Source organism: Heterodontus francisci, chromosome 13 (genome assembly GCF_036365525.1).
Source record: "Heterodontus francisci isolate sHetFra1 chromosome 13, sHetFra1.hap1, whole genome shotgun sequence".
Taxonomy (NCBI): Eukaryota; Metazoa; Chordata; class Chondrichthyes; order Heterodontiformes; family Heterodontidae; genus Heterodontus; species Heterodontus francisci.
This window is the reverse complement of record NC_090383.1, coordinates 88,770,276-88,795,906: the sequence shown is the minus strand read 5'-3', so window position 1 is coordinate 88,795,906 and position 25,631 is coordinate 88,770,276. Positions and strand designations below refer to the sequence as shown.

At 42.5% G+C, this 25,631-nt stretch overlaps 1 protein-coding gene across 14 annotated transcripts in view; it reads right to left on the bottom strand.

Moving 5' to 3' along the window:
• The window catches only part of mta3 (metastasis associated 1 family, member 3), a 366,201-nt gene that overhangs the window by 138,500 nt on the left and 202,070 nt on the right, over nt 1-25,631 (bottom strand). For all 14 annotated transcript variants that reach the window (XM_068045144.1, XM_068045146.1, XM_068045152.1 and 11 more), the window contains exons 9-11: nt 13,265-13,453; nt 9,300-9,374; nt 7,843-7,901 (exon numbers count right to left, since the gene is read on the bottom strand). In XM_068045144.1, coding sequence (XP_067901245.1) covers nt 7,843-7,901; nt 9,300-9,374; nt 13,265-13,453 — 323 coding nt within the window. The remainder of the gene's footprint in view (nt 1-7,842; nt 7,902-9,299; nt 9,375-13,264; nt 13,454-25,631) is intronic.

The window sequence follows — 25,631 nt, the reverse complement described above, 5'->3', positions numbered from 1 at the left end:
AACCATCCTTGTGAATATTTTCTGTACTTTCTCTAATGCCTTCACATCTTTCCTAAAGTGCGTCACCTGGAATTGGATGCAATACTCCAGCTGAGACCAAACTAGTATCTTATCCCAGAGTGCTTAAATAACTGACCCTAGAAATAGTGGATACATTGGTGGCCACCTTCCAAGATTCTGTAGTCCCTGGAATAGTTCCTACAGATTGAAGGGTAGCTGATGTAACCCCACTATTTAAAAAGGGAGGTAGAGAAAAAACAGAAAATTATAGACCAGTCAGCCTGACATCGGCAGTGGGGAAGATTCTACAGTCCATTATCAAAGATTTTAAAACAGAGCACTTGGAGAACAGTGGTAGAACCGGACGGAGTCAGCATGGATCTACGAAAGGGAAACCATGCTTGACAAATCTACTAGAATTCTTCGAGGATGTAACTAGTAGAGCTGATGAGGGTCAGCCAGTGGATGTGGTTTATTTGGACTTTCAGAAGGCTTTCGACAAAGTCCCACATAAGAGATTAGCGTGTAAAATTAAAGCGCATGGGATTGGGAGTAGTGTATTGCGATGGATAGAAAATTGGTTGGCAGACAGGAAACAAAGAGTAGGAATAAACAGGCCTTTTTCCAAATGGCAGGCAGTGAATAGTGGGGTACAGCAGGGATCAGTGTTAGGACCCCAGCTATTCACAATATATATTAATGATTTAGATGAGGGAACTAAATGTAATATCTCCAAATTTGCAGAGAACACAATACTGGATGGAAGGGTGAGTTGTTAGGAGGATGCAGAGAGGCTTCAGGGTGATTTGGATAAGTTCAATGAGTGGGCAAATGCATGGCAGATGCAGTATAATGTGGATAAATGTGAGGTTATCCACTTTGGTAGCAAAAACAGGAAGGCAGATTATTATTTGAACGGCTATAAACAGAGAGGGGAATATGCAGCGAGACCTGGGTGTTCTCGTACACCAGTCGCTGAAGGTAAGCATGCAGGTGCAACAGGTGGTAAAAAAGGCAAATGGTATGTCGGCCTTCATAGCGAGAGGATTTGAGTACATTAGCAGGGATATCTTGCTGCAATTATACAGGGCCTTGGTGAGGCCACACCTGGAATATTGTGTTTTGGTCTCCTTATCTGAGGAAGGATGTTCTTGCCATAGAAGGAGTGTAGCGAAGGTTTACCAGACTGATTCCTGGGATGGCAGAACTGATGTATGACGAGAGATTGAGTCGGTTAGGATTATATTCGCTGGAGTTCAGAAAAGTGAGAAAGAATCTCATAGAAACCTATAAAATTCTAACAGGACTTGACAGGGTAGATGCAAGAACGATGTTCCTGATGGTGGGGGTGTCCAGAACCAGAGGTCATAGTCTAAGGATACGGGGTAAACCTTTCAGGACTGAGATGAGAAGAAAGTGGTCATTACCTCAGGATGCTTCAGGTTATCATGCTCTTTTAACTCTGTTAACTCGACAACATCTATTGTCAGACTTGTGGAAATTTGTATTGTGAAGAGTGGTCTTGGGAAGTAGCCCAAACTGGCGCTCTATTATTTGCTTTTCTTCTGGCTGGCGTTCCACACTCAAAGCCAAAGAGTTACATAATTCATAACGTTCAAAGGGAGGGAACCTGGTTCTGCTTTTACCTGGTGGTGAGCCTGTGGAATTTGCTACCACAGAAAGCAGTTGAGGCCAAAACACTATGTTTTCAGGAAGGAGTTAGATATAGCTCTTGGGTCTAAAGGGATCAAAGGATATAGGGGGGGAAAGCAGGAACAGGTTACTGAGTTGGATGATCAGCCATGATCATAATGAATGGCGGAGCAGGCTTGAAGGGCCGAATGGCCTACTCCTGCTCCTATTTTCTACGTTTCTACGTTATACAAGTTCAACATAACCTCCTTGCTCTTGTACTCTATGCCCCTATTAAAGTAGTCTATGATACTGTATGCTTTATTAACCGTGCTCTCAACCTGTCCTGCCACCTTTAATAACTTATGCACATATCCCCCAGGTCCCTCTGCTCCTGCACCCCCTTTAGAATTGAACCCTTTGTTATATTGTCACTCCTTGTTCTTCCGACCAAAATAAATCTCTTCACATTTCTCTGCATTGAACTTCATCTGCCACTTGTCTACCCATTCCACCAACCTGTCTATGTCCTTTTGAAGTTCTACACTATCCTCTTCACAGTTCACAATGCTTCCAAGTTTTGTAGCATCCGCAAATTTTGAAATTGTGCCCTTTCCACCAAGGTCTAGGTCATTAATATACATGAGGAAAGCAAGGGTCCCAATACTGACCCCTGCGGAACTCCACTACAAACCTTCCTCCAGCCCGAAAAACATCCATTAACCACTACTTTCTGTTTCCTATCACTCAGCCAATTTCGTATCCATGTTACTACTGTCCCTTTTATTCCATGAGCTATAATTTTGCTCAAAGGTCTGTTGTGCAGCATTGTATCAAATGTCTTTTGGAAGTCCACATACACCACATCAATAGCATTGCCCTCATCAACTCTCTTTGTTACCGCCTCAAAAAACTCCAGCAAGTTAGTTAAACATGATTTTTCCTTAACGAATTTGTGCAGGCTTTCCTTAATTAACCCACATTTGTCCATGTGATTAATTTGTTCTTGAATTATTGTTTTGAGACGTTTTTCCACCACCGAAGTTAAACTGACTGGCCTGTAGTTGCTGGGCTTACCTTTACATCCTTTTTTGAACAAGGGCGTAACATTTGCAATTCTCCAGTCCTCTGGCACCACCCCGAGACTAAGGAATACTGGAAAATTATGGCCAGTGCCACCGCAATTTCCATTTTTCTCTTCGCTTAGTATCCTTGGATGTATCTCATCCGGCCCTGGTGCTTTATCAACTTTAAGTATAGACAGCCTATCTAATACTTCCTCCTTATCGATTTTAAATCCTTCTAGTCTATTAATTACCTTCTCCTTCACTGTGGCCTGAGTAGCATCTCCTTCCTTGGTAAAGACAGATGCAAAGTATTCATTTAATACCTCAGCTATACCCCCTGCCTCCAAGTGTAAATCCCCCTTTTGGTCCCTGATCTGGCCCTACTCTACCTTTTACCACCCTTTTACTATTTATACGCCCAGAGGAGACTTTGGGATTCCTTTTCATGTTAGCTGCCAGTCTCTCTTCATACTCTCTCTTTGCTTCTCTTATTTGCTTTTTCACTTCCCCTCTGAACCTTCTATATTCAGCCTACTTCTCCATTGTATTATCTCCTGACATCTGCCATAAGCACACTTTTCCTTCTTCAACTTTATCTCTTTTGTCATCCATGGAGTTCTGGATTTATTTGCCCTACCTTTCCCCTTCAAGGGAATATACCTTGAATGTGCCTGTATTATTTCTTCTTTGAAGACAGACTATTGTTCAGTGACTGCTTTCCCTGCCAACCTTTCATTCCAATTTCATCGGCCCAGATCCATTCTTACCCTCACTGAAGTTGGCTTTCCCCCAGTCAATTATTCTTACTCTAGATTTTTCTTTGTTCTTTTCCATAAAAAATCTAAACGTTATGATACAATGAATACTGTACCCTAAATATTCTCCGATTGATACTTGATCCACTGGGCCCACCTCATTCCCAAGAATCAGGTTCAGTTACAGTCGACCTCATCTTAGGAAATGAGGATGGACAGGTGGTTGATGTGTCAGTGGGGGAGCACTTTGGGACCAATGACCATAACTCTATTAACTTCAAGATAGTTATGGAAAAGGATAGGACTGGCCCTCAGGTTGAAGTCCTAAACTGGGGGAAGGCTAATTTCGATGGCATCAGACAGGAACTCTCAAAAGTTGAATGGGAGAGGCTGTTTAAAGGTAAAGAAAGGGATGTCTGGCAAGTGGGAGGCTTTTAAAAGTGAGATAGGAAGAGTTCAGTGTTGGCATGTTCCTGTTAGATGGAAGGGCAAGGCTGGCAAGTTTAGGGAACCTTGGTTGACGAGGGATATTGAGGGTCTGGTCAGGACAAAGGAGGCGGCTTATGTCAGGTATAGGCAGCTGGGATCAAGCGAGCTCCTCGAGGAGTATAGGGGATGTAGGACTACACTTAAGAAGGAAATTAGGAGGGTGAAAAGGGGCCATGAGATTTCCCTGGCAGATAAGATAAAGGAGGATCCTAAAAGATTCTATAAGTATAGTAAGAGTAAAAGGGTAGCTAGGGAGAAAGTAGGTCCCTTTAAGGATCAGTGTGGTAATCTATGTGTGGAGCCACGGAAAATGGGCGAGGTCTTAAATGAATACTTCTCGTCTGTATTTACCATCGAGAAGGTCATGGAAGCTAGTGAGTTCAAGGCAGAGAACAGCGATATCCTGGAGCATTTCAACATTACAAAGGAGGTGGTGTTGGAGGTTTTGAAGCGCATTAAGGTGGATAAATCCCCAGGGCCTGACCAGGTGTATCCTAGGATGCTATGGGAAGCAAGGGAGGAGATTGCTGAGGCCCTGGCCGAGATTTTTGTATCATCGTTAGCCACGGGTGAGGTACCAGAAGACTGGAGGATAGCTAATGTTGTGCCTTTATTTAAGAAGGGCAGCAGGGGATAAGCCAGGGAACCACAGGCCGGTGAGCCTTTCATCAGTGGTGGCAAAGTTATTGGAAGGGATTCTGAGAGACAGGATTTATATGCATGGGAAAGGCAAGGTCTGATTATGGATAGTCAGCATGGCTTTGTGCGTGGGAAATCATGTCTCATGAATTTGATTGAGTTTTTCGAGGAGGTGACCAAGAGGATTGACGAGGGCCGGGTGATGGACATTGTCTACATGGACTTTAGCAAGGCCTTTGACAAGGTCCCGCATGGTAGGCTGGTCCAGAAGGTTCGAACACATGGGATCCAAGGTGAGCTAGCAAATTGGATACAAAATTGGCTTGGTGATAGGAGGCAGAGGGTGGTAGTGGAGGGTTGTTTTTCAGATAGGAGAACAGTGACCAGTGGTGTGCCGCAGGGATCGGTGTTGGGCCCTCTGCTGTTTGTCATATATATTAATGACTTGGTTGTGAATGTAGGGGGCATGATTAGTAAGTTTGCAGGTGACATCAAAATTGGTGGTATAGTGGACAGTGAAGAAGGTTGTCTAAGGTTACAACAGGATATAGATAAACTGGGAAAGTGGGCAAGGGAGTGGCAAATGGAATTTAATGCAGCCAAGTGCGAAGTGATGCATTTTGGGAAGTTAAACCAGGGCAGGACATATACAGTGAATGGCAGGGGCCTGGGGAGTGTTGTTGAGCAAAGACACCTTGGGGTGCAAGTACAAAGTTCCCTGAAAGTGGCAACACAGGTAGACAGGGTGGTGAAGAAGGCGTACGGCATGCTTGCCTTCGTCGGCCAAAGCACTGAGTACAAGAGTTAGGATGTCATGTTACAGTTGTACATAACGTTGGTTAGGCCGCATTTGGAGTACTGTGCGCAGTTCTGGTCGCCGCACTACAGGAAAGATGAGATTATCTAGAGAGGGTGCAGAAAACATTCACAAGGATGTTGCCTGGTTTGGAGGGCATGAGTTATAAAGAGAGATTGTATAGGCTGGGTCTGTTTTCCTTGGAGCGAAGGAGGCTGAGAGGGGACATGGTAGAGGTATATAAAATTGAGAGGCATAGATAGGGTAGATAGCCAGAGTCTGTTTCCCATGGTAGGGGTGACTAAAACTAGAGGGCACAGATTTAAGGTGAAAGGGAGGAGGTTTAAAGGGGCAAATTTTTCACACAAAGAACAGTGGGTGTCTGGAATGAGCTGCCAGAGGAGGTGGTGGAGGCAGGAACAGTAGCAACATTTAAGAGGCATCTGAACAAGTACTTGAATGAGCAAGGCATAGAGGGATATGGAATTAATGCAGGCAGGTGGGATTAGTATAGATAGGCATTATGGTCGGCATGGACGCGGTGGGCCGAAGGGCCTGTTACTATGCTGTACAACTCTATGACTCTAATGCCACCCCTCTCGCTGGACTGGAAACATACTGCTGTAGAAAGTTTGAGGGCTAGGATAATATAAAGGGGTTTAATATTTCCATTTTTGTGTATGTTTTACCTCATTATTAGTTAAGACTTGGTTTATAATAAACTGATAATTTAGTTGTTTATTAAAGAAACCTGGCTGCTGTGCTTTATTCTGGGGGAAAATAAGAGTATCTGATTGACTGTTTCTGTAAGTGAGAAAATTTAAACAGATGTTGTGATCTGTGGAAAAGTGGGACTGAATTAACCGTGCCCTCCTCCTACCTGGGTTGTAACACTACTTATGGGTGTTTGAGATGGATTTTAAGTTGCTCACCAGTCAGCTTCTTTATGAATGGAAATATTCACACCTTTTTTCAAATTCAGGCAGCAAAACTTAATAAAATCCTCTTGTTTGAACAGGTTGGCATGAGGTGGCACACTTGCAAATTCCTGCAAAAATGTTACTGCTGGTCAAAGACAAATTTGCTTTGGTAACATGCTTGATATCAGAGCAGGCTGATCGCAGATTTGTAGCACAATCCTGGGATTCAGCAAAACCATGACTGGCACTGGAAGGGGTAAGACAACTCCCAGAAAACCTAGCACCTTCTTCCAGGTCTGTGAGGCAGTGGACAGCAGACCTTTAGAAACCTACGCCTTTGTGCAACCATTTCTACACATGATCTAGAGCTGGAGGTATGCTTGGTTGGAAGGTCAGCACTTGGCATCTGTCCAAGCTGGAAAAAACTGAGCTTTGGAGAACCGCGTTATCAAAATCATCTTCCAGTGAGCAAGGCCATTATGTTGAGGGCTCTTGCTAAGTTTGGAGCACGTTTCACAGCTGTGCAAGTTATAAGTCGAAATACAAGGTAAGGAAGTGGCATGAAAATCAGTCACAGGGAAAGATACCTTGAAACAAATCTCAAGTTGGAAGCTGCCATTGAATCAGAATGAACTCCACAAAGTCTAGCGCTCCTCAAAGATGGGAGAGGACGCGAGTATATATCCTGCAAACAAGCATTCTTCTAACTCCAGGAATGACAGTATTGAAAGATGAACAAACAAGCTGCTTTGCCAAATTGGGGGTGAACTTTTAAAATCATTCCCATTCAAAACCTATTTGGTCAAATATGGTCAGTTTGCAGCAGCAACTTATATAGCGTCTTTAACATAGTAAAACGTCTCAAGGCACTTCACAGCAGCGAATTCCCAACAGCTTGGTCAAAGAGGGAGGTTTTAAGGAACGTCTCAAAGGAAGAAAAAGAGGTAAAAAGCAAGATTTATGGAAGGAATTCCACGGCTTAGAGCCTTGGAAGCTAATGGCACGGCTGCCAGTGGTGGAGCGATTAAAATCGGAAATGCACAAGAGGCCAGAATTGGAGGAGTGAAGATACCTTGGAGGGTTGTAGGGCTGGAGAAGAGAACAGAGATAGGGCAGAGCGAGGCCGTGGATAAGGATAAGGAAAACAAGGATAAGAATTTTAAAACTGAGATGTTTAAGTAAAAAAAAGTCAAAGGATAATAGAATATGTATTTTACAATACACAGACCAACAGCTAAGCCTGCTGTTGCTAATTGGAGAAAGTGAACCAAGCCCCTTATGCAAATGAACATTGGAGGGGGAAGAAATGCAATCATCCAACAGACTCATAATTCTTGTAACTCAAAGAAAAATGTCCCCAGGCAACTTTTCCAGAAATAAAAAGGTGGATTATCCTCTTTATTCATATAGATTTATAAATGAAAAAGGCTATTTTAGTTCTCTGTAAATGTTGTAAACAATATTTTCAACTTGGGACCTACAAAATATTATCTCCATAACAACATTTTATTAATTAAATTGTAGGATGGTTTACAGGCACTTACTATGTTGGGATGTACACCTGTTTCAGTTTGCTCTCTGCCTCAGCTGCCTTAAGACGTTTCTAAAAATAAAAAGTAAAATATAAGACAAAATCATCCCGTCAGCATTATCCGTGCTACCTAATTTTTTGCTGTTACTGTATTTTTCAAAATGTGGCCACGTGAATAGTGTATTTATCTGGAATCACACTAACTATTGCCTGCTCTTAATTTCCTGTTTAAAGGTCAGTCTTTGTTTCCACAGTGCCGCATAAGCTTTTCTTTAAAAGTTATCCCCTTTAAATTCCCTTAAAATAACAGCAGAAACATGCCATGGCTCCTTCAAAAGCAACTTCCACCCAGTGACCTCTACCACCCAGAACAAGAGCAGCAGGGACATAAGAATACCATCACCTGCAGGTTCCCCTACAAGTCACAAATATTCCTGACTTGTAAATATATCACTGTTCATTCATTATCATTGGGTCAAAATCCTGGAACTCCCTCTTTAACAGAACTGTGAATGTACCTATAACACATGGACTGCAGTGGTTCAAAAAGATGGCTCACCACTACCTTCTCAAGGGCAATTAGAGATGGGCAATAAATGCTGGCTTTGCTAGCAACACCCACATCCCATGAATAAATCAGAAAAAAAGTGCTCCTTGAGGACAGGCTAGAGCAGTACAGGTTCACTGCATATACTGTTCTAAACAAAACATTCTCAGCCAATACTCAGCTGTTTGCATCCTCTATCTATCCTCAATTCAGTCCTCTGAACAAAGGATGTCTTGATCATTATAGGTGTAAAACACTAACGTCTACCAGTCTGAAATTCATGTGTTTTCCTCCCATCACAGAAAGAGTGCATGGCGGAGGTTTATAAAAGGCAAATTTCACAAATGTGCGCTCGCCTGCTCTGACTGCTTATTAGGAAATAGTGAGCTGACTTTCCCAATAACTTTCTGCCCATTAAAATGAGTGGGAGCATGATTTTGTAAAATTGGTCCATAACTGCTTCCCTGTACCAGTGAACTCTCACACATAAACAAGGCAACTCTGCCATGATGTGTGGAACTCTTGAACATTATGTTCCCGTATAATTAGTAATTTTTTTTTTAAACCGGGAAGTAAAAAATAAGGATTTAATTAATTTGAGCTGTCTAAAAAGAAATGAACATCCCATCACCACTATTATTCTCAAGACTATTTCATAAATAAGGATCTCACAAGTGTATTAATTTTGCAAGGAAGAAATTGTTACAATTGTAATCTTAAAATTATTTCAGTAAGCAGAAGCTAGTTATGTTTTTTATGGTGTATAATTTTAAAATTTGCATTAACCAGTTTTATATAATATAAAGTAATTTTTAATCCAAGAACAAAGTGATAAGCATGCATTTCAACAGACTAATTAATTAGCAATTTGGTAAACTGTGAACAGTTTAAGAAATAATCATAAATGCAAGTAATGTTTTTACCTGTTGTACATATCTATCGGTAGTTTTCCACATATAATAGTATTCTATGATGCTGGTGAGTGATTTCCATGGTAGCTATTAAAAAGATATATACAAAACACTAAGCTATAAGGTGGGCAAAATTCATACTGGTCTATATTGCTTCAGAACATTTTAAAACAGGTTTGTTTTGTATTTTAAAACAAACTTTCCACAATGAAGGACACACATTGGTTCTTTCATATTTAAATGATAAATATGCATATTATGGAATTCGAGAAAGGAAATACAATAATAATTTGATTTACAGTGAGTAAAATAGACTTAAAATAAAATACAAAAGGCCTGACATTTATGGCATGTCAACATCTGCAAAGACTTAAGACGAGTGCATAGCCTTCTTCAGAGAAATCACTGCGGCACAGTGGCGCAGTGGTTAGCACCGCATCCTCACAGCTCCAGCGACCCGGGTTCAATTCTGGGTAATGCCTGTGTGGAGTTTGCAAATTCTCCCTGTGACCCGCGTGGGTTTCCACCAGGTGCTCCGGTTTCCTCCCACAGCCAAAGACTTGCCGGTTGATAGGTAAATTGGCCATTATAAATTGCCCCTAGTATAGGTAGGTGGTAGGGGAATATAGGGAAGGTGGGGACGTGGTAGGAATATGGGATTAGTGTAGGATTAGTATAAATGGGTGGTCGGCACAGACTTGGTGGGCTGAAGGGCCTGTTTCAGTGCTGTATCTCTAAATGAAAATAAATATAATGATGTCAGTCGGTGAGAATAATGACATGAAGATGGACTACTAAGGAGCCATATTAGAGGAGGATAGAATGACCAAGGATGAAAAGGAGGATGCCGTTAAGTGATTTGACAAGCTGTCTCTTTACTGTGGGTAGGATATAAAGTAAACTGTTGGGTTCAAAGGGACATAGTAAGCAGGCATATTGTTGTAACACAATAATGCATTTAAGGACTTTTCAGAGCAAGAGAAAAATTGAGATAAGGCAACGATTAGAGAGGATGGAGGGTTCAAGTTGGGTATATTGGGTTAGATGATGATGATGGTCTTTATCAGGAGGTGGGGACAATGCCAGAAGATAGAATGTGATATCAGCAAGAAAGGAAAGGAGGTTGGGTGAAAAGTTGGTCAAAAGATCAGGTGGTGGGCTGCACTATGAATTTAGTAAAGCCAGATAAAGAAAAAAAGGTATGAAGGTTGGATAGCCAGACATTTTGGAAAAAGGAAGGGGCATGGGATCAGAATCAATGCAGTAGAATGAGGGCAGATGTGCTCTTCATAACTTTCATTTTGAGCCGGAAGTCCATAGGTCGCTCACATTTAGACTGTAAATAAAGGATGGAGACGAGTGGGGGAGGGCAGAGGAAATGATTACCAGCAGAGTATTGAAGTTTAGAGCTGTTTCCATTCTCCCCTGCTAATTCTTGGTTAACCGGCAGTATTTAGCCAGTGAAAAGGAACAATGGTGAACCGTGACATTCAAATGAGATGGGGCTGAAATACCATGTTGATCACATGCTCGGTACATTTAAATATCTGTGGGGAAATTTATGCTCTCCCCTGCATTAGGTTTGGAGGCGGGGAGAGCATATAATTGAGTGGGATAATGGCAGGGGGGTGGGGGCTCCCTGCCACCAACTGAGGCCCTTAAGTGGGCAAACAATGTCCAATTAAGGGCCTCGTAGCACCACCACCAGAAACACGTCAAGCAAATCCATGCTGATTGCTTGCCAGCTCCGAGACAGGGGGGAATGGTCCCTCGTTAAAAACCACATAGTGTCTGAGTAAGGGACCTGGGATTGGGAAAGGGGAGCCTGGTGAGAACCACCCCCGTTCCCCCCACCCCTCCGCCTTTGCTGCTGAACCCCTACACTTCGTTCCCCTGCAAAACACTGCCCGCTGTGACTTATCTGTCAGGGAGAGGGTAGTATAGTGGTAATGTCACTGAACTAGTAATCCAGATGCCCAGGCTAATGCCCTGGGGTCATGGGTTCAAATCCCACCATGACAGCTAGTGAAATTTAAATTCAATTAATTAATAAAAATCTGGAATTGAAAGCTAGTCTCAGTAATGGTGCCATGAAAATATCATTGTCGTAAAAATCCATCTGGTTCACGAATGTCTTTTAGGGAAGGAAGTCTGCCACCTTTACCTGGTCTGGCCTATATTTAACTCCAGACCCACAGCTGTGGATGACTCTTAACTGCCCTCTGAAATGGTCTAGCAAGCCACTCAAACAGTCAAGGGCAATTAGGGATGGGCAATAAATGCTGGCTTTGCCAGCAACACCCACACTCCATGAAACGAATAAAGAAAAAAACCTGTGGCCTGGTCCAGGGTCTTAGGTAAGTGCTCTATCAGCAGGGTCCTTGGTCCTGAGGAAGGCCTGCCACTGTCCACTTAAGTGCCTGATTGGCAATTGATTTGGTGGGCCTTCCCCAGAAGCGGTGACGTGGGGCTTTCACCGGTGCTTCTGCCGGTGATCAGAACCCCCATCGCCCAAATAAAAATCCTGGTCATAATCTGTAAACTTGAAGCCACAAAGTTGCTGCTGTACTGGGAGAGGAAGCAGACAAGCAGATTCTGCTTGTGAAATAGTGAGGGTGAAACCTTGAAGGTGCAGACAAGGCAATTAAAAAAATGTTCAGTGAAGGTGTCAATGTCCTGGCAGATGACAGGCCAAAGAAAAGGGAGGCTAAATTTGAGGAAGTTAGTAGATAGCTCTTCACAAGAGTAGAAAATAAAAATAGAGGCACCTTTGATATAAGAAAGGAAATGAGAAAGTAGTCTGACAGCATTCTAATCAGTAACAGAAATCTCAAAGCAATTTTTGACAACAATGGGGTGATCTTACACGTTGGTGGGTGGGCACCACATCTTAGGAACGATATATTGGCCTTGGAGGGAATGCAGCATTTACCAGAATGGTACCTGGCCTCCTAGGGCTAAATTACGAGGAAGATTACACAAAGTACGGTTGTACGCCCTGGATTTTTTAGAAGGTTAAGAGGTGATTTGATCAAAATTTTCAATATATTAAGGGGAACAGATAGAGTTGATGTAGAGAGACTATTTCCGCTGGTTAGGGAGTCTAGTACCGGGGGCATAAACTAAAAATTAGAGCCAGACCTTTCAGGAGTGAAATTAGGAAACGCTTCTACACAAAGGGCAGTAGAAGTTTGGAACTCTCTTCTACAAATGCCAATTGATGCTAGATCAATTGTAAATTTTAAATCTGAGATTGATAAGATTTTTGTTATCTAAAGTTACTGAGTGATATGGGGCAAAGGTGGGTATGTGGAGACAGGTTCGCAGATCAACCCTAATCTCATTGAATTATGGAACAGATTCGAGGAGCTAAATGGCCTACTCCTGTTCCTATGTGGGTGAGGGAGTCAATGCACAGGGTGAACTTGAAATAAGGAGGGAACGGAAATCAGTGAAGGTGAGAGTGCAAAAGTTAGCTGGAGAGGGGAAATAACCGAGATAAGGAATCATTCCATGCAAAGGCCAAGGAAAGAGATTTAAATGAGGAAACATTTGGTGGGGCTGGGGGCGGGTGGTGCTTAGTTGGTGATAAATGATGAGGTTTCTCAAGGAGAAATGGGCAGGATAGTAAAAGGCAAGGTTTTCAACAGCGGAGAAAGAGACGGAGATGTAGGAATAGAAACCTTAAAAATGTAGATCTCTAAATAATGTAATATTTATAAATGCTTCTTTCACAAAAAAATCTAGTTTGCATCTCTTTTCCATTTTCTTTTGATTCCCTTTTTCTTATTCACAAAAGCAGAATTCATTGACCTCCTGAGAGCACACACACAGCAGCTCAGAGATGAAACATTCATGTCATCATAACAAGTGCATGAAAAGTTGTCCGGCTTATGGAGAAGACCATTCCTACAGTGCTACACAATCTCTCTCAATGCATAAAAAAATCTGTAGAATAAAAGTTCTGATGTGCTTACAAAGTCTTGTCGTATGTCATTAAAATCCTTGCCATACTTTTCCAATGCCTCTTCAAAAAGGCTAGCTTCAGATGCTGACCATTCTTCCATTTCATCTCTGCAGAGAACAGGACCACCCTGAGGTACCAAGATGCTGATTGCATTTGTCAAGTCATAGTTGTGCTTGTGCAACGTATCCATTGCGTGGAACTAATGGAAGAAAACAAAATGTAAAAGTAAATACGGTAACTGGCACAAAAGAAGGAAGCTTAAGATACCTGTTACGATACTTCTGTAAAAATAAAAGAGGGTTATATAATTATGCTATCTGATCTCTCATGGCATTGCTCACAAGTGGTAGTCTGGCGCAAGAGTGAGGTTGTGATGAACAATCTCATTTCAAGCTAAGGAATACTGCACCTCAGGGACTAAGGAATGGAGTGTAAGATAGCTGGAATGCAGAGCACGGCGAGATGATCAGAGGCAGGGAACAACAGGGAATGGGGGAGTGAAGCACTGTGGGAAACAAGCAGTTGGAAAGAGCTAGGGATTGGAGCACAGCAGAAGGACTATTGAAGTGAGATAGTGTTTTAAAACCATTAGACTTCAATAGCACAAATTATGCTGGAAATTATGTTGAAGGCAAATTTTGTTCTATTGGATCTGATTTGTAATCAGAAGGCTTTATTTTGTTTTTCAATCAGAAAACTGGCCTTTACATCACAGAGTAAACATGATTTCCTGTTTGTGTGCCTACCTCTGCATTACTATATTAGACTAAGAGAAAGCTTTAATCTGCATTTGATGATCGTATTCTATCAGATTGCTAAGCACATCAACATTGGTGCAATTTAGCAGTCATGGTCCATCACTGTGACCTTTGGACATATTAAAAGTCTGTTTTGTGGTAGAGCATCTTCACTCTGTGTTCAGGGAATTGAGCAGAATTCAAGCTTCAGAATTCTGAGACAGACACAGGTCTCCAAACAGAAAAGTTCTCAGAAATATCTGAAATACATGAAAGACAAAACAATGTAAACAAGTTTACTTATATTGGTTATGCATTATGTAATTATGAGCTCTCTGTCTTTGGCCTTCTACATTGTTCCAAAGAATCTCAACGTAAGCTTGAGGAACAGTACCTCATCTTTACATTAGGCACTTTTCAGCCCTCTGGCCTTCACATTGATCTTAATAACGTCAAACCAAAACTACAGCTTCCATTTCCTCTGTGGGGCTGTAGGTTCTGGCAATGTGGGATGATTGTTATGTTGTTGTTTTCAGAGTTGAGGGAAGGAAACTGATACTTGAGGTAGAACAGAGCATTACTAGCAGGGTGGTCTGCACCCATGGTAGCAACCTGCTTCATTTCTTCCACCAGACTCCCGGGCCACTGGATTCTGCTCCACCTTGCCGGTTTTTCACACTTCCCTTTCTACCTAATTTCCTTCAGCTGCTCACATACACACACACTCTGTTTGGGTCTTGTACATGGATTTTATTTCTTTCATTTCTCTCATTATATCTCCTTTTCTCTTCTGCTAGGACCACTTCTGCCATTTAACCATCTCTGGTTCTTCACACAAGCACTTGACAGGTCTGGCTATTTCTTTTCCTGTTGGTGTTTTTGTTTCTTTTCCCCTTTCCTTTGTTTTGATCCTTTTTAAATGCTGCTAATTTATAACATCTTCTCATCTTGAAGAAGGATCTTTAACCTGAAACATCGAATCCCTGATTCTGTTTCGCCGGAGATGTTGTCTGACCTGCTGAGTATTTCCAGCTTTTTATGTTTTTGTTTTCCTGAAAGCTCGACTGGTATATCAGAGCACTAAGCAAGAGAAAATCTGACTGAGTTTAAATTGACACTGCCTAATAGAAAATCATTTGGTTTGCAAAATAAAGTACATAAACGCAGACTAGAGCCACTGTTTTGCATATGCTCTTTTAGTCCAATGTTACCTGAAACTAGCTAAACTGTATTCTGAAAGCCTCAATACTTACAATCAACTCTACAATGAAATACACAGACGCAAGTTCATCTTTGAAAATTATATAATCAGTTTCTTACCCAAGCTATCATTTTGAAAAGAGTATTTCAAATTTTATGTTTCTTAAACTGCACTATCACTTCTATGCTTTAAAGACAGCCCAATCTTTTAACAAACGGTACAAAGGAAACCAGAAATTGGTTTCTATTTGAAGAAACCAATTTGTTCTTTTTCTCTCTTCTAAATCAATTACAGAAAGTCATGAGAGGTAAGCGTCACACCCTTTCAAAGTGTCACGGCATTACTGAATTCATTATTAATATAAAGAAATATATTTTTAGTTTAGTTCAATGTGACAGTAACGGATGTCTTTCAGTTGAATAAAACATTATCTTTAGGAGTTATTCTAATTAACGTCATAGGTAGTTTGCATAGGATTTTTCAATGTGTTCACGGCAACAGCAAAACAATAACACTTTCAAATAGCGTTTGATATACTCAACACAAAAGGCCTAATTTTTAAAAATACCTTGCATTGAAATAGTGACATCAAGGAGCCCGAGCAAAACTGGAGTCAATGGGAATCATGGGGAAAACTACCTAGCTCAAAGGAAGATGGTTGTGGTTGTTGGAGGTCAATCATCTGAGCTCCAGGACATTACTGCAGGAGTTCCTCATGGTAGTGTCTTAGGCCCAACCATCTTCAGCTGCTTCATCAATGACCTTCCTTCAATCATAAGGTCAGAAGTGGGGATGCTTCCTGATGATTTCACAATGTTCAGCACCATTCGCAACTCCTCAAATACTGAAGCAGTCAGTGTAGAAATGCAGCAAGACATGGACAATATCCATGCTTGGGCTGATAAGTGGCAAGTGACATTTGCGCCACACAAGTGCCAGGCAATGACCATCTCCAACAAGAGAGAATCTAACCATCTCCCCTTGACATTCAATGGCACTACCATCGCTGAATCCCCCACTATCAATATCCTAGGGGCTACCATTGACCAGAAACTGAACTGGAGTAGTCATATAAATACCGTGGCTACAAGAGCAGGTCAGAGGCTAGGAATCCTGCGGTGAGTAACTCACCTCCTGACTCCCAAAGCCTGTCCACCATCTACAAGGCACAAGTCAGGAGTGTGATGGAATACTCTCCACTTGCCTGGATGGGTGCAACTCCAACACTCAAGAAGCGCGACACTATCCAGAACAAAACAGCCTGCTTGATTGGCACAGCATCCACAAACATTCACTCCCTCCACCACTGACGCACAGTGGCAGCAGTGTGTACCATCAACAAGATGCACTGCAGCAACGCACCAAGGCTCCTTAGACAGCACCTTCTAAACCCGCGACCTCTACCACCTCGAAGGTCAAGAGCAACAGATGCATGGGAACATCACCACCTGCAAGCTCCCATCCAAGTCACACACCATCCTGACTTGGAACTATATCGTCGTTCCTTCACTGTCGCTGGGTCAAAATCCTGGAACTCCCTTCCTAACAGCACTGTGGGTGTACCTAACCCACATAGACTGCAGCGGTTCAAGAAGGCAGCTCACCACCACTAAATGCTGGCATAGCCAGTGACGCCAACATTCCATGAATGAATAAAAAAAAAAGAAAATCTGACCTGGAAAAGTATGAGGAATGGCACAACAGCGGACAAAACGGGCTCCAAGGTTTTCAAACGCTACACTGGAGATCTTGGTGGAGGAGGTGGAAAAGAGGAGAGATGTCCCATTATCTGCAGAGAAGGAGACCTTCCAGAGACACAGTATAAAAGGCAGTGGGAGCAAATAGCTGTGGACATCAATACCATGAATCAAGCTGTGTGAATCTGCATGCAGTGCCGAAAGAAGGTCAATGACCTAACACTAGTGAATCAGATCAGTGAATGCATCTTCAAATGCCATATCCTACCAATGGCACCAAAAGCCTCAGCCACTGGTCAAATTACCACACCCCCACCAGTACTAGCAACCTCTATCAATCAGACCTCATAGGTGACATTCATATTCTTCACCGGAACCTCACACACTTAGCACTACTGCTAACATCACACCCACATCTCACAGGTTGCATACACCAGCTATTCAACCATGACAGCCATATCAGCTAAACCGATTGCATGAAATTCATCGACACATTTCCCTCTCTCTTGCAAGACGAGGTGGTGCACAACTGGAGATGGCAGGAACTAATCAGAGGGGACAGGTACAGCTGCATGTCCTAAACCCCATGGAGGAGACAGTGCTGAGCCTGTCCTGCTCCTTCTTACCTTGCACTTCTCCCTCATCCCACACACACCTCTGATTTACAAGCTGCAAATTGTAGAAACATGAACCTCTTACTTTCCACTTCACAACACCACAACCTTACCCTTGTGTCTTTTTCTTTTCAGATACCAAACAGGTGCAACCTGGCCAGACAGTAGAGAAACCCCAAGAAGTGAGTGAGTGATGAAGACGCAGCACTGTCACTTAAATTCACACTTGCAGTCACCAGCTCAGATAAGGACAGTGAGAATATCTTGGAGGATAGATTAGAGGCAGAATCTGCATGTTGTTAGACACTGAGTATGAGTGGTTTGCAGCCAGGTGCCAACTTGCCAGAGTGCAGGGTCACACATGGATTTCACTCCCAAGGACTCAGATGAGGCCTTCGATGGGGTAACCTACAGAAAAATGCTAATGAGCATGCACAGCAAATGGCTTGGTGCACTGGGGAGCCAGCCAGAAAGCCTGCGGTCAATGACATGGAACATGGAGCAGTCCAGCACCAATTTGGCACAGGGTTTTGTGCAGGGCTTGAAGCCCATCCTTGCCAGCATGGAAATGGTGTCCAATTCCATTTATACACTTGTGGACCCAACCAGCAACTAATGGTCAATGTCACAGCTTCCAATGCAGCAGAAACAGCAGCCACCCAACGTCTCAGTGCTGCAGTGGAAACTCAGACTGCTGACATGCAAGGTCAGCTTGCTGCCATCATGGCTGTGGATTACAGTGTGCAAAAGGGCTTTCAGGGTGTCATAGCAGTCCAGTAATCTGACCTCCAACAGCCTGGTGGGATTGCTGATGTGCTGGCCCGGGGGCATGGAGGTGGCTCCATGGAGCAAGAACCTGCTGTTTTCTCTCCGGAAGACAGCATTTGTCTTCCCATCCCCGCCACTCTGTCAGTACCTTTGTCAGCCTGCCAGCTCAGATTGCTGTCACCCTGCCAAAATTTTATAGTTCGTAGCCAGGCATTATAGCTTTTGATTTGCTCGATGTCGATCGCCAAGGCCATCTGAAGTATCCTCTACTGAAAGTCAGTCAGCTTCCACCAGTCATGCTGCAGACACCGGGCTAGAAACGCTAGAACAGGAAAATGGAAGACAGGCACTAAGTGAATGCACGTGGGTGATCAGCTTATTTTTATGTGCAATATAGCATGATTTCATTTATAAATTTGGCCTGAAATGTTTATTTTGAGATGGCTTTTGTTTTTTGCTTTGTGGCCAAGTAGAAACTCTGATGACCAATGACAGAGGGAAGGTAAGGTGTGGGACTGTTGATGAAAGGGAGATTAGGGTTGCTATTACTGGTACTGCACTTCAATGAGTTCTTCATGGACAATCCAAGCAGAAAAGGGCCGTTCTAGGTTGCCACCTCCCTTCCTCCTCCTCAGCTGCTCGCCGTATACCGGTGACAAGAGCTGTCCCCTCACGATGTGTAGCACAAACCTTGACACCCACTCTGCCAAGTACTGCAAGGATCCTCCAGAGCAGTTCAGGCAGTGGAAGCATTGTTGCAGCATGTCAATGGTCTGCTATATCACATTTCATGTAGCTACATGGCTTTCATTGTATGCATGCTGCACACACATGGATGGGTTGTGCACAGGAGTCACCTGCCATTTTATCAGTGATAGATAGCACTCATCACTCAGCTGGCACACTTTGGTGTCTAGTTGTGGCTCAAATGCAGTTGGCACAACGAACCGCCGCAGATGAAGGCATCATGACCGATACCAGGTACTGATGTGCATGATTTGCTGCCTGCGGTCACACACCAGCTGGACATTGAATTGAGGGAGTGCAATCCCTTTCAGTTCTGGTACAGAACATAGTTATCATGCAGCACCCGCAAAGCGACGTGTGTGCAGTCAATAGCACCCTACAGCATGGGGATGCCTAGTAATCCTAGTGAAAAAGCATGTTCACTCTGCCTGCTACTCTCTGGCAAGAGAATTCAAAATGTAGTTAGCTCTCATTGAGTAGGGAGTCTCAGTGATCTCTCTTGAGCAAAAGTGGAGAGTAAACTACAAGATATTGCAAATATCCCCAGCTCCAACCTGGAAGGAGCCAAACACATAAATGCTCATTGCTACAGTCACTGCCAATATGATCCTTGCCCTGCTCTGAGATTGTAGTTGTGGCTGCAGCAGCTGGCAGATTTCAGTGAGGACGTCCTTACTGAAGCGCTGACATCTCACACATAGAAACTCAGCGAGGTTCAGGTAGAAAAATTGCTCTCTGAACACCCTGGGTAGAAATGGCCTCCTGCTGAAAGTCTTCCTCCCCCTCCTCCTCCCTCTTCCAGCAGCTTCTCCTACTTTACAAGACCTCTGTTCAGTCTCCAAACCATGCTGCCTTCCAAGGGAATGTGAATATCTGGTATCAATTGGTTTGTACAGAAGCCTTGAAGACAGCAAAAACTTTGTCAGCACCTGCTACACCACTGCATGATGGCTTTGAATGCTAGACTAATACCTGGAATGGGAGAGTTACCTTATGAGGAAGGATTGGACAGGCTAGGCTTGTATCTGCTGGAGTTTAGAAGAGGAAGAGACGACTTGATTGAACCATATAAGATCCTGAGGGGTCTTAACAGGGTGGATGTGGAAAGGAAGTTTCCTCTTGTGGGAGAATCTAGCACTAGTGGACACTGTTTAAAAATTAGAGGTCGCCCATTTAAGACAGAGATGAGGGGAATTTTTTTTTCTGTCAGAGGGACGTGAGTCTTTGGAACTCCCTTCCTCAAAAGGTGGTGGAAGCAGAGTCTTTGAATATTTTTAAGGTAGAGGTAGATAAATTCTTGATAAGCAAGGGGGTGAAAGGTTATCGGGAATGTGGAGTTGAGGTTACAATCAGATCAACCATGATCTTGTTGAATGGCGGAGCAGGATCGAGGGGGCGAGTGGCCTACTCCTGCTCCTAATTTGTATGTTCTGCAACCTGAAACAATTACAGAAAGTACCAAACACTTGTAGAATCATAGTAACAAGAAAATCAACTCGCCACCAAATAATGATGACCCCCTTTAAATAATGTCAAAATGAGAAAACAAAAACAGAATAGAAATATATCACAGCAGGAGTGACAAGAAACTTTGACACAGAGTTGACTCATTTTCAGCAATTACTCTTAAATTGGTTGTCGACAGTGCTATTAAGCTGCACTTACTCAGCAATAACTTGCTCACCAATGCTCAGTTTGAGTTCTGCCGGGGCCACTCAGCTCCAGACCTCATTACACCCTTGGTCCAAACATGGACAAAAGAGGTTAATTCCAGAGCTGAGGTGAGAGTGACTGCCCTTGACATCAAGGCATAACTTGGCAGAGTGCGGCACTAAGGAACCCTAGCAAAACTGAAGTCAATGGGAATCAAGGGGAAAACACTCCACTGATTGGAGTCATACGTAACACAAATGAAGATTGTTACGACCAGGTGAGAAAGAGGTGCAGGGTACCCTTTCAGCCTTCACCTGGTCTTACTATAACAGGGTTTAATTTTAAACACACTGTTTTTAGCTCCCCCTTGGTGAATCCTTGTTCACCGCTTTCCAATTATAAGGCAAAGAAACCAGCACAAACAGGCTTTCTTAGGTTTAAAGAAGAAAAGTTGAAATTTATTAAACTTAAAACTCTAATTCGGTTAACGCCTAGCGTCCCACACTAGTATGAATACGCGATACACACAGGCCAGTGGAGACAGAAAAGAGCAGAAGAAAAATAAAGTGGAAAGGTTTGAGGCAATATCTGAAGAGTTGTTGTTACGGTTCTTCGAGCTCACTGTAGAGTCCCTAATTGTAGGTAGATCGTGCTTTTCGTTGGGGCCTAGTACTCTTCTTAAACCTTGTTCGCTGTAGGAGACTTTTCTCTCTTGGGGTTCATGTGTCTTCAGTGGATTCAGAAGCTTGTGAGAAAGAGATGGGAGCCAACAGGAGAGATCGTCTCAGTCCAGGAGCAAACAGACTTTCTGCCCAAACTGTTTGTACAAATTCAAAAAAAACTCAGGTTACCCGGCAGATTAGTCAGGTGACTAGCTGGTTTGACCATGTCAGTTTGTGTTTTTGGCCATCTTAGCAGTCAACATGGAATGCGAGCTGTCCCACCTTCAACATCTGGCGATCAAAAGTCCATTGTGGGTTGAATGGCTACTTTGCCCTTCCAAACACTGTCTGTTAACATGCAAATGTCTTTTCCAGCGACGGCTGATCTGTTTAACAAGTCTTCTTCACTCCAGTTACAGCTTAAAATCAATGTTCATGACAAAATTAATGTGCCTCATTCTTGGCAGGCGGGGGCCTAGCATGACACCTCCACACCCAGTGGAATGAAATGTGATTTGAGAAAAGCACATTTCATTAAAAGGGTTGAGAGAAAAATATAAGATACAGAAAAAAAAACATGCATTTCTCTCATTCATACCCATTCATTCATAAATCCTAAAACTTATTAAAACTGTCTTCTCTTGGTGCCAGTACTGCTTTAATTGTCCCCTTTTTGCATCTCAATAAACATGTGGTTCTTTTCTTTTGGGGAAATTTCTCTTCCGTTTGCCTATTTCCATGGCTGCCTAGAGTCTTTGCTCCTGCTGAGGTAATTTTTTTTTTTTTTAAAAGTCAGTAGTGGGTGGGTCTATCCTGAACTCTCTTTCAGTGCTTTGCGGAGGCTTTGGACTTCAGGGGATGGGTTGTTCACTTGTTCTTCCTGACCGTGGGGGAGGAGTCTTTGCTAATCTCCGCTTTGTCCCAGCGGACACTCCTGCCTACAAGTATTTGTGCAGACTCTACTGCACTCCCCTGTGGCACTTCGACTAGGTGAGGCATCACCCTCATGTTCATGACAAAATTAGTATGCCTCATTCTTGGCAGGTGGAAATGAAACTGAAAAACCCAGAGAGCTTTCGAAAAGACAAAACTGGTCCTAACCAGATTGAACCAGAGTCTTATGATCAGAGGTGTGACCAGAGACATGTGACTGGAGCTCAGGTTTCAGTTCAGAAGAACTCTTTATAGAGGGAGGAAGCAAAAACAACCAAATGTTGTTTTAAAGAGATAAGCTGGGAGCTGCTTGTTGTTGTGTTTCCAGAGAAGCTACTTTGAATTGAAAAGACCGGTTGCAGGCAGAGGAGCCTGGACCTTGAGGGCTGACCATTGGCAAATAAGGCTTACACAGTTGCTATCTTTGGTGACTTAAAGAGTTATCAGTGGAAACACGCTGTCAGGACGGTCGTGGGTGATGCCTAGGTTGTTTGAGAGGCGATAAGACAGAACTGTTAAAGGGAAGACTGGATCACTCACAATCGACAGATCATTACTTCCGTATCTGCATCCTGGGGGACAGGACTTAGAAAACTACAGGAAGTTGTTCCAGATTTTGATGTAATTTGGGATTGTTTGGCACCATCTTACTGATAGGAGTGCTGAGAGGAATCGTAAGGTTGATCTTTGTTGCATCTGATAATAAACATGTACCCTTTAAGATTTATCATATATATACATAAAATCTATAGAGAGAGAGAGAGATCATGATTTAACTGTTAGCTCATATATAATTTATGTTGATTTTGGTTTGAGTGTTGAGTAAAATTTATAAAAGTGAAATTTTGTCCATTTGAGTTTGTTTCCTAAACTGGGGTCATTCGGTGGATTTGATTCTTTTGGTTTGTTGGTGGTCTCCACGGGGATCATAATAATATTGAGGGCTCATCTAGAACTGATCCAGATTAGGCTGCAAAACAGATTCACTGGAATTTTCTAGAGTTTAAATAAACAAGACTTCATATCTACTTTGGCTGTGTTCTGTAGAAAATCAACATGTTCAAGCCTTTGTTAAGTGAGAGATTTGACTCTCAGAGTCTTGAAACAGTTGATAAAAGATAACCTGAAGGCTATAGCAGGGAACCTAGGGGTCAGGTTAAAACCAGGGGCCAAGAAAGCAGAGATAATCCAAGAATTAGTTCATCACTTGAAGCTAGAGAAAGAAAAACACATTTCTGCTAGAACCAGCCAAAATTGAGTTAGAGAAGATACAACTGGAAAGGGAAGGAAGAGAAAAAGAAAATGACAAAAACAATTTGAAATGAGAAAACTTGAATTTGAGAAAGAAAGGAAAAGTTAAGAGAAAGAAAAGAGAACAAGATGGGTGAAAATCTGAATTAAAGCTCAAATTGAAAAAGGAAAGGCTCAAATCCGGTGGATGCAAATTAGAAGTGAAAGATAAGGATCACCCAAAGCAAACTCCTCGCAGTTTTGATTGGCCAAAGAATATTTATTTGGTATCTAAATTTAGTGAAGAGGGAGTAGAAATATACTGTGTGTCATTCAAGGTAATTGCCATGAATCTCGATTGACCAAAATCAACTTGGACAATGCTCCAACAGAGTGTCTTCGTAGGGAAAGCTTTGGAGGTGTATTCATCTCTTTCAGATGATCACTCACGAAACTGTGACAAAATAACAACTGCTGTTGTCAATGTCTATGAGTTGGTACCAGAGGCCTACAGACAAAAAAATTGGGAATTTAAAAATGAAACTGGGCCAGATATATATTGAATTTTCTCGAGAGAAGGAAATGGTGTTTGATGAAAGGTATAGATCGATGAAGATTGCACAAGACTTTGAGCGCCTTAGGGAAGTGATTCTGATGGAAGAATTCAAAGTAGTGCCCCATCAAGAATAAGGTCCCACCTGGAAGAGTAAAGTTGTTAAAATAAGGGCTGCTGCAGTAATGGAAGATGATTATGAATTATTCACAAAGGAGCAGTCACAGACCCCAGTTTTCAGATGAGTTGGAGATAAAGTTTGATAAGGAAAAGAGATCTTGTTCGATTAAGAAAGATGGTAAAGGTAAAGATACACCTCAGGTTAGTAAAAGAGAAAGACAGGAGGAAAAGTTTGGTTCAAGGGGAACAACACGCTATTTATGTCATAAGGACATGTGAAGTGGAAAAATAAGCCTGTTTAATGCGCACAAAGGTGTTCCCACAGGAAATACTGTCTTAGCAGGTAACGTTCATGACAAGCAGGCAGTTTCTCCTACGTTCACTGATAAAATGAATCAGGTTGCAGAAGGCTATAGAGGTTTTCTGTTTAAGGGTGAAGTATCTCCACCATTGTCTGGTGAGGCAGGCAAGTCAATGGGGTTATCCTTCGAGAATGAAGGGTAGGTAGTTACTTAGATCTTAGAGTAAGTTAAAGGTTCGGCACAACATCATGGCCCGAAGGGCCTGTACTGTGCTGTAATGTTCTATGTTCTATACAGAGGTGGCACAGTTGCAACATGGAATTTTCCGTATAGGTCGCTGAATGCAGAAATGTTAATCCAATGGATTGATGGAATATATTTACCTGTTCCTTTATATAGGGTTGATTTAAAATGTGACTTGGTCACTGGTCCTGTTACCATTGGTTCTTAATTTGCCCATTGAGGGTGTAGATTTTCTGCTCGGAAATTACATGGCCGGGATAAGGTAGTGGCACCTCCAGTAGTTTTGGAGAAGCCAGCTGAGGCTGCTGAAACTGAGTTTTTGCAGGAAGAGTTTCCCTGAATATTCCCAGATTGTGTTGTGACTAGATCCCAGGCTCATAGGGTTAAACAAGACGAGAAGGATTCAGTTGTTGTGGAGGACAATTTGTGTTTGGTTGTGCAAGATTATTAGGTTGCTAAAAGTCACAAAACTGCAAACTAATTGTTAGCATCTAGCTATTACAAACTAACAAATGACTTGTTATTATAAACTAACATTTAGCTTTATTAGAATTCTTCTTTGTAGGATGGTAAAGTGGAAAACTTAGGAAATAAGGTACAGTATGGACAGGATGTCAAGGCAGAGCGATTCTCGGAGATGATGTCAAGTTTTAAAATGCTTACTTGCAGCAAAAAGTGTTAGACCGTGAGAACAGACAGTGCTGCATAGTTCTGTCTCGTAGTGAGATAAGGCATCCTCGGAAAAGTATAAGTCTTGAGATAAGGTGGTTAACAAAGACTTTTTTTAATGTATTAATTGCGTAAATGAAAAGGTTGCCAATCATCACAAAACGATCCCTGGCTGGTTAAGATATCCTTTAATACAAGACTTTTCGCTGATTGGTATGAGGGGAGGGTTAACTGTAAAGCTGCCAGAA